The 17,256-nt window shown below is 43.2% G+C and overlaps 5 protein-coding genes and 1 long non-coding RNA gene across 7 annotated transcripts in view; 3 read left to right on the top strand and 3 right to left on the bottom strand.

Annotated features, from left to right (window-relative positions):
* Positions 1-9: 9 nt before the first annotated feature.
* LOC139775922 (uncharacterized) lies at positions 10-3,473 on the bottom strand. The gene is made up of 3 exons (XR_011718956.1): positions 3,337-3,473; positions 569-2,253; positions 10-485 (listed from the first exon to the last, which is right to left on the bottom strand). It is a non-coding gene; the product is annotated as an uncharacterized lncRNA (long non-coding RNA).
* Positions 747-3,914, top strand: LOC139775894 (potassium channel subfamily K member 13-like). Its single transcript, XM_071712252.1, has 5 exons — positions 747-925; positions 1,247-1,439; positions 2,294-2,368; positions 2,565-2,967; positions 3,185-3,914. Exons 1-5 carry the CDS (start codon positions 797-799, stop codon positions 3,660-3,662), a joined length of 1,278 nt encoding a protein of 425 aa, XP_071568353.1. The 5' UTR covers positions 747-796; the 3' UTR covers positions 3,663-3,914.
* LOC139775881 (PR domain zinc finger protein 10) lies at positions 3,913-10,205 on the bottom strand. Of its 2 annotated transcripts, none has more exons than XM_071712221.1 (11): positions 9,697-10,205; positions 9,227-9,617; positions 8,788-9,129; positions 7,815-8,147; positions 7,526-7,741; positions 6,929-7,450; positions 6,587-6,851; positions 6,364-6,505; positions 6,060-6,248; positions 5,792-5,983; positions 3,913-5,710 (listed from the first exon to the last, which is right to left on the bottom strand). In XM_071712221.1, the coding sequence occupies exons 1-11, from the start codon at positions 9,859-9,861 to the stop codon at positions 5,438-5,440; spliced, it is 3,030 nt and encodes a 1,009-aa protein (XP_071568322.1). In that variant the 5' UTR covers positions 9,862-10,205; the 3' UTR covers positions 3,913-5,437. The 2 variants fall into 2 exon arrangements, with proteins under 2 accessions (XP_071568322.1, XP_071568324.1); XM_071712223.1 differs by having other exon boundaries at positions 7,538-7,741.
* Positions 10,206-11,298: 1,093 nt separating this feature from the next.
* Positions 11,299-15,260, top strand: LOC139775887 (uncharacterized). Its single transcript, XM_071712231.1, has 5 exons — positions 11,299-11,681; positions 11,971-12,157; positions 12,289-13,070; positions 13,630-13,828; positions 14,114-15,260. Exons 1-5 carry the CDS (start codon positions 11,314-11,316, stop codon positions 14,744-14,746), a joined length of 2,169 nt encoding a protein of 722 aa, XP_071568332.1. The 5' UTR covers positions 11,299-11,313; the 3' UTR covers positions 14,747-15,260.
* On the bottom strand, positions 13,835-16,967 carry Gabpi (zinc finger DHHC-type palmitoyltransferase GABPI). The gene is made up of 3 exons (XM_071712266.1): positions 16,429-16,967; positions 16,145-16,321; positions 13,835-15,767 (listed from the first exon to the last, which is right to left on the bottom strand). Exons 1-3 carry the CDS (start codon positions 16,965-16,967, stop codon positions 15,578-15,580), a joined length of 906 nt encoding a protein of 301 aa, XP_071568367.1. The 3' UTR covers positions 13,835-15,577.
* Mv (lysosomal-trafficking regulator mauve) overlaps positions 16,940-17,256 on the top strand; it is a 22,022-nt gene continuing 21,705 nt past the window's right edge. Inside the window, exon 1 of the mRNA XM_071712214.1 lies at positions 16,940-17,074. The gene's annotated coding sequence lies outside the window, so the exon portion shown is untranslated. The remainder of the gene's footprint in view (positions 17,075-17,256) is intronic.

The raw sequence follows: 17,256 nt of genomic DNA, 5'->3' as shown, positions 1-17,256 counted from the left end.
AATTTGAGAAGCAGTACAAATTATTTTACAAACGAGTAGCTTTCATATGTTTTCCAGCGTTTTAATTATAACAAAGTTTCCAAAATTAGACTTTGCAGGGTTCCCGAAATATCCGATTCACTTTTTAATTGGCACGATTGAAGATATCCATAGCGCGTAAGGTCGCAATTTAGCATCCGTCTTTTTCGCATCCGCCGGTTAATTATCCGCCGCGTTTACTCAGAGCCGCTTTTTCACGAAAAGACATCCCCTCGGCGGAATTCACGCGTTGAATACGCAAGCAAGTTGTTTGTATTTCTATTTTTATCTCATCAAAAGATTTGCTCTCAATAGTGCGGGCGTTGGATTGCCCTACATATACATCTCGGCTCTGCCTGTACGTCGTCGTCCGGCATCGTCGCGTCAATGCGAGGCAATTAGGATATTTTCCAATCCAGCGCCGATCAATTTTATCTCCTCGTTGCTTAGTATACCTCTCGCGTAAACTTAAAAGCATTCGAAAATTAAAATCTTGAGTAATTTCCACCAAAGAGGGCAAAATTAATAACATGAAAAAATTAATGTTTACTTTCGGGAGGGGAAAAATTGAATTGGCTAGCAATATCTTCTGATCAGTCTTATCACAAGTCTTATCTGTGTGTTAAAGAGGAGGTGTTCTTTAAATTGATCCTCTCCCACGTCCTTGTATCTCTTCGCGAATACTTCTCCGGCCGCTGAGCTTGCGCCGCTCCGGACGAAAAGCGCGGTGGGGATCGCGTGCAGCAGCCGGCTGTCGGAAAGATGAGAGTCGCCGGTGATGTGCTTGTGCGGAGGCCTCGCGGAGGACAACGCCAGGATCATCCTCCTTGCCGTTGTCCTGGCAGCGTACATGCTCGCAGGCGCGGCTCTCTTCCAAAGGCTAGAGAGCGATCTCGAGATACGACAGGTACAAAAAGTGTGTTCGCGGACGTATAAATAAAAAATTACTCTTTTCTGTTACAATTCTCACGAGGAAAATGTGACCCTTATTCAAAATTAACAGACGTCACAGTGATCTTCATGCGAAGTACTATAAATAGATGAGAATTGGGCAACGAGGGCCTCGTTCAACTAATCATTAATTCATGCCAAACAAATCAATGAATTGTACATGTATTTTTGTAACGTGATCGATGTATCATCGCGAGATCTGCAAGTCAGGATTGAAGCGTGTTTAAAATAAATGATTTGTTATATCTAATAATTGATATTTTTGTGGGGCGCACAGGCCACGGAATTCTGGCGGGTCTATCACGCGTTTCGGAGGCATCACCTGCGAGGTAGCCCCCTGGCCTTGCAGAGGTTGCACGAGCTGCTGTACGCCTACGGCAACGCTTCCGCTACCGGCATCATTAACAAGAGACGCCGCTGGGACTTTCCCGGTAGCTTTCACTTCGTCGGCACCATAGTTTCTACGATCGGTAAGCTACGTAGCGCAAAGCGCAATACCGGTTACTAGTCATCCGTGTCCACGTCGTGGCAACGAATATCGGGGTCAGTGGGATTCATGTCGCGTGCTTTACGCCTCCTCGCGCTCTTTCGGTTTCTTATATTTTCGCGACGTCGCGCGTCGTGAAAAAAAATCAACTTTCAGGGGGACGATCCTGCCGATTCCGCACTCGCGACTCTTAATATCTGTGAAAATAAAGTTTTTTTGTTATAATTATTACTATTAACAATAAATAAATGAAACAGGATCGATATGATATACAATCAATTAGGGAAAAAACGACAGAAAAAACATTTTACGATCAGGACTGGCGAAAATCTATACATAAAATTCACATGAATATTATTAGACTACCAGGATCCAGTCCTGAAAATGGCGTTTTTCCTTAATTTATTGTTATTAATATACAGCTTCTATTATCTGGAGAAAAAATTATCTCATTTATATAGTACAAATCATAAAAGCGATATCGTACTTCGAATAACTTGGTTTCTTCTTGCTCTCTCTCTCTCTCTCTTCCTTATTTCTCGTGCGAATAAAAATGACTTCACGGCATACAAGTATTAATACACGATAGACAAAAGTTTTGCCGAGACGATCGCATTCCTCCGCAAAACTTGGTCGTAATGACGTTAAGAGGGTAAGGGTCGTCGGCCGGCACGAGAATGTCCCGGTGAATTCCGGAATGCTAATATCCCGCGACCTAGTCTCGCACTTATCTACACGGCTGACTGTCCTTTGGTCACCGATCTTTATATATGCATACGTCGCCGTGTAATATGCCTCTGAAATGAAAGAAAGCGTGATACTGAAGTTATTTTGCAGGGTACGGAAGCACCGCGCCCCAGACAACGGCGGGGAAAGCGGCTGTCGTTCTTTATGGTTTCTTCGGTTGTTCCGGTAATAACAAAAAAAAATCTACATTTAAAAACGACAAAGTGTCTTACGTCATGTTTAAGAAATCGCAATAAGTAACAATTATTGAAAATAATTGGGTCTTGAAAGTAGAAAACAAGACTTCACGAATCTGATGAAATAAAAACCTAAATGCCATTTAGGGAAAACTATTTGATCCCAACGTTAAGTGATGATTTAGGTGGCATCTTGTTCTTCAATCTCTTTCTGGAGAGGATCATTACTCTCCTGGCGTGGATCTTGCGCAGCTGGCACGTACGCCGACTGAGAAGACGTCTCCGCAGGACTACGTTGACATCTCGACGGATCTCCAAGTCGTCGAGTACCCAGAGATCGTTTCTGCCGGACATCCTTGACGACGACGATCATGTGGACCTGGACCAATGGAAACCGAGCGTGTACTGGGTCATGCTCTACCTATCCGTCACCTCCTGCATCGTCGCCTGTTGTGCCGCTGCACTTTACGCGCCGCTGGAGGGCTGGGATTACTTCGACGCGCTGTACTTCGCCTTCGTCAGCTTCACCACTATCGGCTTCGGCGATTTTGTTAGCACGCAAAAGCCGAGCTACCCTTACGTACATTGGTAAGATTGCGAAGATTGCCTTGTCGCCCCAACGAGATCGAACTCGTATAATGTATCTGAGGCGCATAGTTGAAATTCCACAAATTAAATTTTGAATGACCAGACTCTTTTCGAATATGACATCGACTTTTCTTTAACGCGAAAATACCAATATCTTTTTACGTTAAAACTTTGAAAATACAAATAAATATATTTTTCATTATTGATCATCATGCAGGTATAGATTCACGAACTTCGTCTTCCTCGTGGTGGGATGTTGCTGCATATACTCCCTGCTGAACGTCACGTCGATCGTGATAAAGCAAGGCCTGAATTATGTGATACACAAGTTGCAATACGGTAATCAGGACGTGGCGGCGCCGTATTTACCGAGGAGGCAGTCCTCGGTGTCGACTGTATACTACTCGAAGAGGAGGCCAACGAGGCTCGTCGGCAGGGACTCGATCAGGGCGGAGGACAACTCGGAGACGCCTCGCAGGATGTCGGGCGAGATGATCTCCATGAAGGATTTCCTGTCCGCGAATAAAGTCTCCCTTGCTGTGATGCAGAAGCAGTTGTACGACGCCGCGCAGAAGCAAAGGGGTGGAGGATCGCTCGCCGTCACGCCGAATCACCAGGTGTTGAAGCCCGGAGCGGTGGGCCCGCTCGCGATCGCCAGCGAAAAGTTCGAAAGTAAAAGCACGATAAACAGATAGAGGAGTTATGACAAAATAGAGGCTACAAAAAATATATAAAAGAATGATAGCACACCTGTATTGAGTATGTTTTTCACGATATCGTTTACCTCGCCTTGACATCTGCTAATTTTTAAAGCAAATTTGCTGCCATTGACTATCTTTTGTGCGCTAATGCCTAAAAATTAATAATATAGAAATTAGATATAAATATTCGTCTAAACGTTTGTTCCTTTATATGTCTATGTAATAAATGATACCATGCTCGTCGTATCGCTCATCCAATAACTTTATTTAAGTCATGTTTACAGTACAGTCCTCCATGTACTCAACGGACATCGACAAACATGCAATCTCCTGTCTTCGTAATTGCGACAATGTATCTCGTGTATAATACCGCGTGTAAAATAAATTCAACGTCGTCGTTTCGTCGGTGAATTTCTCTGAGTGTGAAAATCGTTCGTGCGGGTTTTTTTTTTACTTACACACCAACCGGATAGGGTTTTACGAGAGGACACAATTATCCGAATTCAGACACCGTTGCGGAATACACAATCTTTGGACAATCTTTGCGGAAACTCTTGGTGTACGTGTGCTTACGTGTGAGTGAACGCGCGGCCAGGAATACACAGCTTAAAATACACGTACTTGTTGCTCCTGCTGTTCGTAAAATTGCGAGGGCGAAAGTTCCCTTGGCTACGTAACTACGGTACCGTGCGGTCGATTTAAATCGGACATCTCGAGCTGACGATTCAAACGAGCTCTCGGCTGTGACGACTAGACTCATACCTGGATGAGACCAGCGATTACGAAACGATTACGTGAAAACAGTATGTTCCGTTGAAGATCTAAGAACGCATGTTACTTGTATATTACTCTAAAATGAGAACGTGGACGCAAGCGTTTACGAGATCTTGGAATTACAAGAGAGAGAGAGAGAGAGAGAGAGAGAAATAGAGAAAGAGCAAAAGTGAAATGGACGATTCTTTGCAGAGATCGCAAGCTTTCACGTAATCTACAGACAATCGCTCGCCGTTAAGTGAAGCCAAATACGTTGCGAATAATGAATCTTTAACATTACTCGTCCAATCACCGTTGTACGGAAGGAGTCACGCTGATCTAAGACGCAGCGGACCCGTCCGCCACCAGATTTAAGCCGGTATTTTTTTTTTAACATCGCTTTAAACTTCGTCGCTTAAATTTCGTCCATCTACTTCACACTCGAATGACATCGGATTTTAAAAGTAAAACTACCAGGCCTAGCGCAAATGGCGTGCCGATAGTACCAGGACTTGTTCTACCTTTTTTTTTCTTTTTCTCTTTACGGTATTCTTAATACTTCAAGAAAAGATCTCAACAATTGTACGAGACTACAATGTTCTCCGTCGTAGGGTAGATTCGAGCCTCGTTGGTTTTCAGTCAACGTTTTTAGGCGTCCCTCTCTTTTTTTCGTTTCGAGGCTCGGTCAAAGTATTCTTAAAACTGCGTGCTCCGTTTCCAACAAATCCACCAAAGCCACTAATTATCATCGGTAACCGTCGTCATTGTCGATCGACCAACGTGTACAACCAACAAAACAGCGCCCAGTGTTTCGCACTGACGCTGACAAAGCCGCGTAATATTCCCAAATATTCTCGGGCGACACGCTTCGCCGCTCCGTCCAGGCGACGTCGCCACGATTTGGTAACGGCAGCAAAAAAACACAGCCTATCTCGACTGCGTACAAAGGTCGCGAGATTCATATCTCGATAAATTGGCGACGCTCATCCTCCGTGTCGAGGATGTCGCGCTTTTCCTCAACGTATGTCGCGCATACGCACAAACTGCTGACCGATCGTCTCCAAACCTCCGTTGCCTATCAGATCAACGTCGTTAGTTATTTTGATTATTTTCTGCTTCAGGAAATCCCCGTCGCATCCTTGTATATAATCGGATATCACAAAGTTGTTATCGTTCAGCGCGGGTGGTTGATTTTGATTTTGCGGCGGCCGGTTCCGCGATCGCGGTATTTGATCCGCCGGCTCCATCAGGTGTGCGTGCTTCTTGCGTTGATGTTGCAAGAGCTTGGCCTTGAATAAAATATATTCATTAACTTTCGTCGATTGTCAATCGGTGTGATTAATGTAATCGAGCCTTATATATAGATTTACCTTGCTGGCGTATTGTTTATGACACCACTGACAACCTTGAGGACTAGTCGTGATGCTGCCCACTGTCTGACTGAAGCTTGGATTCGGCAGTCCTGAAAATTCCGACTCCTTTTGCCGGTTGCTAGGCGGCAAGGCCGCGCCAGGATGGTTCTTCATAATATGCGCTTTACGCTTACTGCTACTCTTATAGACCTTAAAAAATATGTGATGTGTGAAAAAATACGATAATTTTATTTCTACCTTGAAATGGAAATTTATTTTATGATACCTTGTCGCAATATTGGCAATAGTAGTCTCTGGTTTGTCGCAGGATAGGTAAGTTCAGTTCCGGCACAGATTCGGGGGCGACATCGGGATGCCGCTTCGCTAGGTGATTCACCAGCATTCCTCTTCGTTTGAAACCCACCAGGCATTGATGACATTTGTAAATAAAGCGATTGTAATCGTTCGGGTTCACCTTTTAATAAAATAATTGATTAATCAATATAATCAATAACGTTTTTATCAATCACGTCCATCTATTAACAAAATAATTGATTAATATAATTAATCACCTTTTTATTTTGACATACCTTTGGCACAAATTTTTTCGCTTGATTGTTCTGTGTTATTTGTTCTCCATTAACCGTTTGGGAGTGGTGTATTTTAGTCATGTGTTCCTTCAATTTGTCCTTTCTCTTGAACCGTTTACCACAGTTCGCGCAATGAAATTCTCTGCGCAAATAAAAGTTAATTAAAATTTGCATATATCTTATTAACGTAATCGTCACGCTAAATTAAAATTAAAACTTGTACCTGTGATCAGAGTGTTTCAGCAAATGCATTCGCAACTTGTCGACCGTCGGGAAACGTTTTGCACAATGCTGACACTTGTGCTTCCTCTCGCAGTGATGTGCCCGGATGTGTTTGCGAATGACCGAATATTTGATGAATGTTCGCTGGCAGTGAGGGCAATTGAATATACCGTCTTGATTTCTATGTGTCTCAACGTGATCCTTCAGCATCGTACTTTGGCGAAATAGCTGCCTGCACATTGGGCACTCGAAAACCTGTTTATTTTCTGCAAATCGGAATTGTTATAGCACAGAGTAATACGGTACTGTTTAACTCTGATTGACCGATTTGTTATAGATTTACCTTTATGCGTTTTCAGATGACCGGACAACGCGGAGTTGTTCATAAATCGTTTCAAGCAGATACTGCATGGCAGTGGTTTTTGGTCTTCAGCACCATGCGCCAAGCAGTGCTGTTGTAATCGTATCTTTGTAGCGAAACGTTTGTAACACATTGAACACTTGTATGAACCTAAAGGATTTAATCTCTTTGCTTTAGGTAACGCCGTTCGCCCGTGCTGAGACACATGATTCACCAATTCGCTTTGCTTCTGGAACTCCAATCCACACTGCGGGCATGCGGACTGGAGTTGACTTTGATTTTCAATTTTGATATCGATAGAAGAATGTACGGCTGCGTGCAAGTTAAGCAGGGATGGCTTTCTGAAAATCAAGCTGCACACGGAACATTTCCATTCCTTGTCGCATTTGTTCTGTCGCGAATTCTCCTTTTCTTTCACGTTTCTGTCGCAAAACATTTTTATGCGTCGATTATAAGAGTTGCCATCCAAACGCGGCCATGTAGATATTTGGTTAGCCACTTCCCCTAAAGAGAAAAGAAGGAATTAATTTACATTGGTCAATGTTTCTATACTATATAATATGTTATATCTACACTTACAATTCTTTATACCTTTTTCATCTTTTGCATCTGGTTTAAGTATCGGCAAATTTCTGCGACTTGCGTAGTCTGGACTAGGACCTGCCTTTAATTCTTCCTTCGGCGAAATGTTTCTATTAGTCAAAAACACTATTCCATCTTTCTGCTGACAAATGATCAAGTTTTGCTCCTTATACGTCAGCGCGGGCCGTACAAAACGCATCCAGTTCGAAGTGTCTGAAAACGTAACGGAGATTTAAGTTCAATACCTTAAACCAGAAACGAGCGCTATAGATCGATGATTACTTACTTTCATTGGAAACGTCCACTTTCAGGAATTCCCCGGTCTCAGTTTCATAGAGCAGTGGCAAAGCATTCTCGAAAGGTGAGCCGTCGTAAGGGCACAATAGACCTTCTATGGGTCCGAATTGCGTGCGCCTTCGAATATTACGTTTCGCAAAAACCCCATAAGTCACGCTATTCGCTGCAGCATGCGAAGTAGATAGCTTGTTTAACAAAAGATATGATCCTGGCAGTGTTGCTACAGCACGCGATGGCACAGGTTGATCCGCGATTGCGCATACATCGGTCAAATTAGAGCTGTCGTCTTTGGCACAATTACCGTCGTATTCGTCGTCGCCCCCTGTAAAAATGCCCGATCCAATATATCAAGTACTATAACTAAATATAAAGTAATAAGATATACAGGGTAAATGGTCTGTACAAACTATGGGTATAAAGTTCCAGGGACCTAAACAAGCAGAAAATGTCCCATGAACATCGGAAACTTAAAGTTGCGACGATTGAAAGTTTTCCTGCAATGGCTGGAGAAATTATCACGTCAAATCGCATAGGAGTTACAAACTGTTTATTTACCTCGATTCCAAGGAACCCTGCGCACGTCGCACTGACTGGCGAGGGATTCAGAAAAAAAAGTTAGGCGAGGAAATAAATAAACACGTGCGTAGGCTTTCTTGGAATCGAACGCCGAGGCCATTTCGAGCATTTGCTGTAGCAAGTGTACTGTCCTGTTATGTCCGTGGCAAAACTGAGGAAATAAATAAACACAGTTTGTAACTCCCATGCGATTTGACGTGATAATTTCTCCAACCATTGCAGGAAAACCTCGAACCGTTGGTAACTCCAGAGCAACCGTTTCCGACCCCATGTTCATGGGACATTTTCTGCTTGTTTAAGTCCCTGGAACTCATTCCCAAAGTTTGTACGGACCATTCAGATACACCCCGTATATATTAAATGTTTAAAATAAATATTATACTTACAGAAATCTTTTTTATCTGTTATATGCCGTTTGGATCTCCTTACATCTTTTTTCTCAACTACTTTCTTCTTCTCGGTGGACGGTGGTTCTTTGGCAATTTGTCGAATTTCTTTATCACACTCTGACAAAGCAAGATTGTTGTTTTCTTTATTCGCGTCTTCGGCAATAGATGGTAAAGTAATAGGATTGTCCTCCATCTCTATATTCTGATTTTTAAACGTGTTGATAACGTTTATTTGATCATCCTGCATCACCAAGAAGTCCCTAGTCAGAGCGAAATCTGTGCCCGGTATTCCTGTTAGCATTAAGGGAGTCGCTGAAGATTCCAATTCAGGTGCAGTTTCTGCAAATGTCATATAATGGTCAAAAACAAGTTAAAAAACCATCTAACACGACTATCTGCTGTACCTTATCTCGTGATAAGCAAAATCATTTCTTACCCTGCATTAAAATCAATTCGTTGCTGACGCTGGACACTAGCCCATCCTCGTTCCCATTGCCAACAAAGTCTGTGGTGGTATCCGTCTGAGGTACGGTCTGAGTGTCAATCGGGTGAGCCAGCTGAGTCACATAATTGATGCTCGTTCGTATATTCGGTTCGGGCTGGGACATCAAGGGCGAGGACGGGCCTTGGAGCACAACAACGGAGTTGTGGAAAGGAGAGGAAGGCAGTTGGACCGGCGTGGGGGAGTATCTAGCAGCGGAGCTCATATTTGGGTCCAGCGGGCTGACTCGATGCTCGAATTCGGACAGAGGAGAGGCCGCCCTCGGGGAAAAGGAGATCTGTTCATACGTGGGGAACAATCGGGACTGATCCTCCACATATTCCACCTGGCAACAGAGTGAACGGAGCGGTCGTATCATAAGTACACCGCTGGCATGTCGGTCATCGTCAAAGAGAGTTACTCACGGTCAGGAACAGGAGCCTGTTGTTCAGCTTCTTCGGTTGCTCGCACAGGGACGAGGCGAAGGGGTGATCCGTAGACCAATTCACCGAGGTGTCAGCCCCCCTGTCGATGCTGGATATCTCGAAGGACTCGGCAGGGGCCCCCTCAGGAGGGCCCCTTGGATCCATCTTACGTCGACGTATCGCACCAGCGAACTCCGTGATTTTGTCTCGCCTGTGCCTGTATTACAGTCACATCCGACCGCGCGGAAGCGCACACAAAAGTACCGAGGGAGAGACTGACGGGCCGTGTGATGTGGGTGACCGCCAGGTCGCTCTAACCGCGACGCGCGTCCCTCGGTGTTGCGGGAACGACGCGGGCGGCGCGCGACATCGCGCGAGAGGCTGGAAACAAGTGTTCGTCGAGACGGGCCCTCGTTATTTTGAACTCACACGAGAAGAATTCGTCAGCCTCGACATATAGGCTTCGAAGTCGATGCACCTCTCGCTTGGTGGATGCACCTGCTGCTGCCAGCAGCACAGGCAGCACTGGCCCGTCAACAGTCGACGATTGCCGATCTCGCATCGCGATTGATTAACGTCGGAACGGCGGGAAAGTTTGAACGTCCATCCGCGAGACAGCCCCTCGTATCGCGCGCAATTATAATTATCTTACGATTTTATTTGCACAATCGTAAAATTTATCTAGAAAACTTATTCGTAAAATCCAGAATTGTTTTAGCACCCTGGTGGAAAAATGTCTCAGAATTTTTCATATTATTAATCAAAATTTTTATAAAAATTTCCAGACTTTCTCAGAATGCACAGAATTTTTCAGATTTTTTTATACGAATAGGAACGTTTTTCAGAAAAACTCAGACAAAATAATAATAAAATATTTTAGATTTTTCCCATCAACACATCTTTGTAGAAACCTGAATTAAATGTGAGAAAATCTGTGCAATTTATAAGAAATTTTTATACACATGGATACTGAAGTATTCCGAAAATCCTTCAGTTATTTCTGTTAGTATCAGAGAAATTGTATACATTTTTTTTCATTTTTATAAGTCTCAATTCTTATAAAATTGTGAAAATATGAGAAATTTTTTCATCAGAAAAATAAAAAAATATTCCTCTTTGTACCAAATTAATAGAAAATATATGGAAGATACGTAGCGCATTGTAATTGAAACACATACTGGAATTAAAATCTATTTATAAAAATCATAAAATTCGAAATTGTTTTATCAATTATCTTTTAAATAAATGCGGATGCGTACGAGGTAAAATTAAAAAAAAATGTTTCTCTTTATATAAAATTAATAGGAAATATATAAAAAATTGATATATAACGCATTGTAATTAAAAAACATATTGAAAAATTATTCGTGTAAACTTATCATTTTCAAACTATTATCTCTTTTAATGGAATATAAACATTTTAATTAAAAAATTCCAAGTTGAATTCTATATTATAATCGTTTACTGTATTTTTAATTAAAATAATTAATTAACAAGAATTCGAGGTATTTATTTATCGCGGCAGAATATATTATCAGTGTACCGCGTAATATTTGCATTTCACTCTTCCTCGGTTATCGCTTCTCCCCTTGTCTTCTATACCCGTCCAATTCATGAATGGGGGATGGGACCCCATTCACGTGGGATCGGGGGGTTGAAGCTTTCCCTAACAACAGAGAAACAAGCACGCATAAACAAGGGCTTGGCGCAGTCCGCGACACGAATCGAACAATTATTGATAATTCGTTTTCAGGTCTCAGACTGACGCGAGACGCGATGGTGCTGTTCGATGAAGCGAGGAAGCTGATGAACGACATGATGAAGATAACGATCTTCCAGCCGTCCGAGAAACGCCGAATGCTGGAGGACGAAAGGAAGACCTTTCTGGATCCGAATCTGGTTATGGATGCGAGACACAGGATATTTCGCGAAGACCTGGCCAGTTCTCCAGCGATTAAGTCTTCTGTCCTGACAGAGGCTGGAAGGTATACCTTCGAACTTTACACGCACGACTTATACAAATATAGATTTTATTTATAATATATGTATCTATATACCTCGATCTTTACATACGATTTATAAAGTCCAGACTTTATTTATAATATGTGTATCTATAGGATTTATAAGTTATCGCAAATAAGACTTTTAACTTTATCGTTTATCTTAATTATCAATTTTTTTATTGTTAATTTATTGTTAAGCTTAATACAATTACGTAAATGGATCACCTAATTTTGTATTGTGTAAAGATAGATTTTATTAATGCGTTTACAGATTACTGACGAAGGAAGAAACGAGGGAACTGCAGTTGAAAAGAGAACAGGCTTTCATAGAGAGGGAATTACGCAAATTCGAGCAAGACTTGCAAAAGACCCGTCCTAAATTTTGCGGACTGTGCAGCAGAAAGAATATAGCTAGCTCTGACGACGAGAACTTTTGGAGAACATCCAGCAGAGTCAAGGTGAAGCTCGGCGACGAATATATTTAAACATTTAATAAAGATGAATCACTATATTTTCAATGTGCCTGCGAATATATCGTAAGTTTTCAAATATCTAAATTAATTGTATTAACAAGTCTGAAAATTTACAGCGGATTCTCATTAATAAAAGGAGGAACAGAACGATTGAGCAAAAGCCGACGGCCGTTCGAAAGAAAGCCAGAAAGCCACTTGCGGAAGTCTCGTCTGCCGAATCGAAAGACAGCAGGCGATGTTCGACAAACGGGATCGAAATCACATCTTTCGGTAGCATTAAAGTGACCATCAAGGATAAATCAAGCTGCGAATCGGAAGAGCAACGATTACGTGTGTTGAGATCGTATTTCGAGACTCTTCGAGAAAACGCGCAGGATAAGCGTCGTCTCTGCGAAATTGAGAGCCACATCCAGAGCATCTTGTCGCGAAGAAAACTGAAAGCGTACGTTCACCTGTGGAAAACGCATGTGAGGAAGGTGAAAGCGCAGCGAGAACGCGCGGCAGAAAATCCCGACGCGCGGAAGATCGAGATGCTCATCGACACCATCAGCGAGACGCAGAAAGAGTTGAAGTCGAGTCAAAGAGCGGAGTCGAAGGGTCCTCCTCCCTCAAACTCGAGAGACACCGAGACGAAGAAGAAGACTCCTTCCAGGCCGTTCTACGTCGTCGAGTCGCCGGCACAGTGTCGATTGAACACCCAGAAAGAGATCATTCGCAAGCAGAGGATGAAATTGGCCGAGCAGAGCAAGATCATCGAGGAACTGAAGCTGAAGCAGGTGCAGGAAGAGATAACGAGGTCCGGCGAGGAGACGGTGAACGCGGCCAGGGAGACCCTGACCCATTGCGGCCAGCAGACCAGAAGGACTTTGATCCAACTAATGAGACAAGCAGGCTACAGGTAGTCCTGTAATTATGAGCGTCCTATTTCATTTCAAGACGTAACTCAACCATGAATTCTTTATCTGAAAAAGAATATAACTTCAGGTTAATAAATTTCTAATTCTCGAACAAGATTCTTGAATAAACTCGCCATTGAAAATCTTAATTCGAACAATAATCAGAATAATAATCGCATCTTCTCGAATCACAACTTTCTATTCCACATAAAATATCTCTTTACGTTTATATATAACGTCGTTTGCATCGGACATTGGTATCTATTTGCACGCGAGTGTATTCTGAGCAGCTAAGCTCTTTTATAACGAACGACGATGACGTAAAACATAAAGACGCTGGAAGCTGGTCTTGCGAACCAAATTAAAGTGGACCGTTGATTATATCGCTCGCTTCACGCGCCGGTCTTTCTGCAGTTTGCGAAGTAGAAAGTATTTTAAAGAGGAGAGTCTGTTCAAAGTCCGGCCTTTTGCGTTATAGTAAATTGAATCGCCACGGATTTTTAACGCGAACGTAATTCGGTTTGGCGGGTCCTTAATTAGACGTTCCTTTTTAATTAACAGGGACAAATCCTTGATGGCGCCGGTACGGGTGCCGAGTCCTCCTAAATTTCTGGCGAGGATGGAAGCGCGGGCGGAAGCAAGGAGAAACAGAATAAAGCTGCGCGAAGAAGAGCGTCAGAAGAAACTGGAGGACGAGAGGAGGAAAGAAGAGGCTGCCAGGAGGGCGGAGGAGCAAGAGCGGAAAAGATTGCAACAAGAGGTCAGATAATATGAGAGGTCAAAGTATATTAATATCGTATTGAGTGTGTACAGTACACTTAGCTCTCACAGCTTTCACCTTGCTAACAAAATTATCTCTTGCGAGGGACGTTTCCAGTAAATGTTACACTGTAATACTCTAGCTTACATTACTGCATACAATACTCGCTTACTTTGTACTTTACTCTATTACATAATAAAGTATTGCATTCCCTCTAATGCCGCTTATACGCTACATTTAGAAATATACCCCACGTTTAATCTAAAATTTTTTTTTCGTCCTCAGGCCTTGCGCGAGGCAAGAAGAATGCGCGAGGAACGGGAGCAGCAACGAGCACGCGAAGTAGAAAGATATAAGAAATTAAATGCCATGGCGGAAGCATTTTATCGCAAATACTTGTTACGACGTTGTATAATCGCGCTCGTCGAAAAGAGGAATAACGATATGAAGAAAGCCGAGGACTACTATAAGCGGTGCTTACTTCAAAAAGTGTTCGTGATGTGGAAGGTGGAGACGGAACGTCTGAATAAAATCAAATCCGAGTTAGCTGCATCGTGGTACAACAAAAATTTATTGCGGTACACATTGCGGAAGTGGAAGGAAGCGGTGAAGGAGGAGAAAAGAAAAGACCAAGTAGCTAGAGACTTCTCCGACATGAGATTACAGAACAAATGCTTTAAAGTGTTGAAAATAAAAGCTGTGCAATATAAAGTGGAACAACTGAAGCGTGAACGTTTAGCTTTAGACCATTACGAAGAAAAGTTGAAAAATAAGTATTTCAATATGTGGAAAAGATATCCAGAAGTGCTGCCTATTATCACGGAGAGGAAGCGAATAAGAAACAAGTGGCGGGAAATTGTGCAAGAAATAATCCCAGACTTTGACCCCAGGCAAAGAGGTGTAATATTAGAAGACTAGTTTAACGAATTTAGAAATAACTTAGATTTAATACTGTTGCGACAATCGTTGGCCTCGTATTTGATTGAGGTAAAGAATAGTCTTATTCCTAAATACACGCAAGATAGAGTAACATCATTCTTTTACGCAGAATAAAGGTCAAGCCAGACAAACTTGCATAGGTGCATAAGCATATGCGTAAAGAGATGGATTGGTCTATTTCCTTATGCATATGTATATGGATCAATCAATTTTCTTATGTTTGTGTTTATGCGCTATGCAAGTTTGTTTGGATAGACCTTAAAACGCAAGTCATTACTGTACATACGTATTTAAATTTCTTTTTACTTCAATTTACCTTAGAATGTGTACGTGTATGTTCGTGTGTACTGAATGTAATTTATTATATTATTATACTTTACTATATTACTCTCGTACACAATGGCCTTTTTATCACAGTTACAATAAATATACAAATGTTATGTGCAATGATACATTAAGGTTGATGAATGTAATAAATTTTGATGTCTCGTGATATGTCGAACATGATTTCATAAGTGTAACATTATGCATGGAAGTAACATATCTATTATACTTTTCATGAGTTATGAATCGTAGATATCAGGATACATTAAGTAGATGAAGACAGGGTGCAATTGAGCCGATAGTAATTGGCATTCTCAGATTCATCATTTCGAGCGGAACTTATTATTACGGCTTAGCGCTATGACAAATATTTTGGCCTTACCGTTTTCTAGTTTGTCGAATTTGATTTCATTGCAGCCTTCGTACACAGCGTAATACTTACACCGTGCGAAGTAAATTCAGTGACCTAGTTTACAAATATCATCCCTAAGTTTTGCAGCAGAACAATCGGGATACATTCTTCAACATTCCATAATCGTACTGATTTTTGGTATCCGATCGTCGCTCGTTCGATGTCGTGCCGTTGTAGAGCAGCCATAGGTGGTAAATGAGATAACAAAAGAGCATTAGACCCACGAGGAGGCTATACAGAGCGGAGACGAAGCAAAGCGCGATGCTGAAACAATATACACATTATTGCAATATTGATCGGCTCGGAACGTTCGGTACGAACAGTTGGGCGACACATTATCTGTCGAACTTTTATCGTATATCAGAAAGCAAATAAGAGATATAACAATATTTATAGACGCTACGTCTCGCGGACCTGACAATTATCACTATCTTGTGACTATTAAACTTTATGGATCCCCTGTATCTTTCCAGTTTACTTCATCAAGACTTGGTATCAGCGACACCCTTCCCGCTCGTGCTCACGATATACTTGACTTTTCATCCTCTTGTGGAATAATTTCAAGAGCTATATGCACAGCGTGTGTTTTGATATTCTCAATGTTTATCAAGCCGCAATTAGAAAACATGGTAAATACGTACTCTAACTGATGATACACGTCGCTGCAGTCGTCCGGTAGGAGTACAGTCCCGATAAGTATAAACGGATGGCAGACGCTAGTCATAGTCAAGTTGGAACCGTATATAAAAGCGATCGCGGAAAAGAATAAACAGCCTAAGTAGGACCTTAAATTGCTGGAACCTATGCAGCAATCCAGCCTGAAAGAAAAAGCCGGGAGGTGATTAATACAAGACGCTGGAAGTCGGATCGTACAGATTGATAATTACATAATCCAGCGTCAAGGAAAAAGGCCAATCCAAGATACCATTTGCAGTGATATTCCCGGTTGAGAATACAAGTCTGGCACAAGCGGCAGTGGTGGGCCTTGGGCGGCGCCCTTCTCCTGCACGTGGCGCAGAGCTCGCCGCTGCCCTCGCCGAGCTCGAGGCTCTGCGTGGAGCCGACGGCGCCTCCTTCCTGCACGGTCGCGTCCGCCCTGAGCTTGGTCTTGTAGCCGCACCACATCCCGCCGACCACGCACATCATGAACACGAGATTCTCCTCGGGCAGGATCTCCAGCAGCGGCACGACGCACATCTCGAACACCAGCATCATCATCAGCACGCTCGTGATCGTCCACATGAGGAAGAACTTGGTGCGCAGTAGAAACCTGAGGAAGTTGTGGTGCAGGTAGTAGACGAGGACCGGCGTGACCAGGAACACGACGACCGTGCAGAGGAAGGCCTGGGCGGCGATCACCGCCAGGATCGGCACCACCAGCAACGGCAGCATCGCATCGACGGAGATCTGCTTGGCGCCCGCGCGCCAGCCGCATGGGTTACGCAGCCTCTCCCAGACGGTCATGCTTCGTCGTCGGCGACCTGAGAGAGAGAGAGCGGGGTGGCTCCTCCCCTCACACTGGCATACGCGAGAGGCGTCGGCGCGACGGCCAGCGACGGCGCGTTTTCGAGGTTAGGTCGACTCCCCCCCCCGTTGACGTTTGATACGTTTCCCTACCACGCCGGTCGCGCGGGAAGCGCAGGCGGTGGCACTCGCCATTTGAAAGTCCGTCGCCGCTGGTTGCCGCGCGCGCAAAAATACTCCTGGGCTGCGTTCGGAAACGTCACCCGGGTGCACACGGGTATACTCCCTT

This window comes from Temnothorax nylanderi, unplaced genomic scaffold, assembly GCF_030848795.1.
Source record: "Temnothorax nylanderi isolate EJ_2023f unplaced genomic scaffold, tnyl_v1.0 TNYL_tig0108_pilon, whole genome shotgun sequence".
NCBI lineage: Eukaryota > Metazoa > Arthropoda > Insecta > Hymenoptera > Formicidae > Temnothorax > Temnothorax nylanderi.
Note: the sequence above shows the minus strand (reverse complement) of the source record. Positions and strands in the feature narration are given on the sequence as shown.

Excerpts from the sequence above, each read along its gene's own strand:
- LOC139775887 (XM_071712231.1), top strand. The coding sequence starts at position 11,314 with ATGGGGGATGGGACCCCATTCACGTGGGATCGGGGGGTTGAAGCTTTC. Across the intron at positions 12,158-12,288 it reads GAACATCCAGCAGAGTCAAG|CGGATTCTCATTAATAAAAG; the intron begins GTGAAGCTCGGC and ends GAAAATTTACAG. Across the intron at positions 13,071-13,629 it reads ATGAGACAAGCAGGCTACAG|GGACAAATCCTTGATGGCGC; the intron begins GTAGTCCTGTAA and ends TTTAATTAACAG.
- LOC139775894 (XM_071712252.1), top strand. The coding sequence starts at position 797 with ATGTGCTTGTGCGGAGGCCTCGCGGAGGACAACGCCAGGATCATCCTC. Across the intron at positions 926-1,246 it reads GCGATCTCGAGATACGACAG|GCCACGGAATTCTGGCGGGT; the intron begins GTACAAAAAGTG and ends TGGGGCGCACAG. Across the intron at positions 2,968-3,184 it reads AGCTACCCTTACGTACATTG|GTATAGATTCACGAACTTCG; the intron begins GTAAGATTGCGA and ends ATCATCATGCAG.
- Gabpi (XM_071712266.1), bottom strand. The coding sequence starts at position 16,967 with ATGACCGTCTGGGAGAGGCTGCGTAACCCATGCGGCTGGCGCGCGGGC. Across the intron at positions 16,322-16,428 it reads CGGGAATATCACTGCAAATG|GCTGGATTGCTGCATAGGTT; the intron begins GTATCTTGGATT and ends TTTTTCTTTCAG. Across the intron at positions 15,768-16,144 it reads GACGTGTATCATCAGTTAGA|CATCGCGCTTTGCTTCGTCT; the intron begins GTACGTATTTAC and ends ATATTGTTTCAG.
- LOC139775881 (XM_071712221.1), bottom strand. The coding sequence starts at position 9,861 with ATGGATCCAAGGGGCCCTCCTGAGGGGGCCCCTGCCGAGTCCTTCGAG. Across the intron at positions 9,130-9,226 it reads CGAATTGATTTTAATGCAGG|AAACTGCACCTGAATTGGAA; the intron begins GTAAGAAATGAT and ends TGACATTTGCAG. Across the intron at positions 5,984-6,059 it reads ATTGCCAATATTGCGACAAG|GTCTATAAGAGTAGCAGTAA; the intron begins GTATCATAAAAT and ends ATATTTTTTAAG.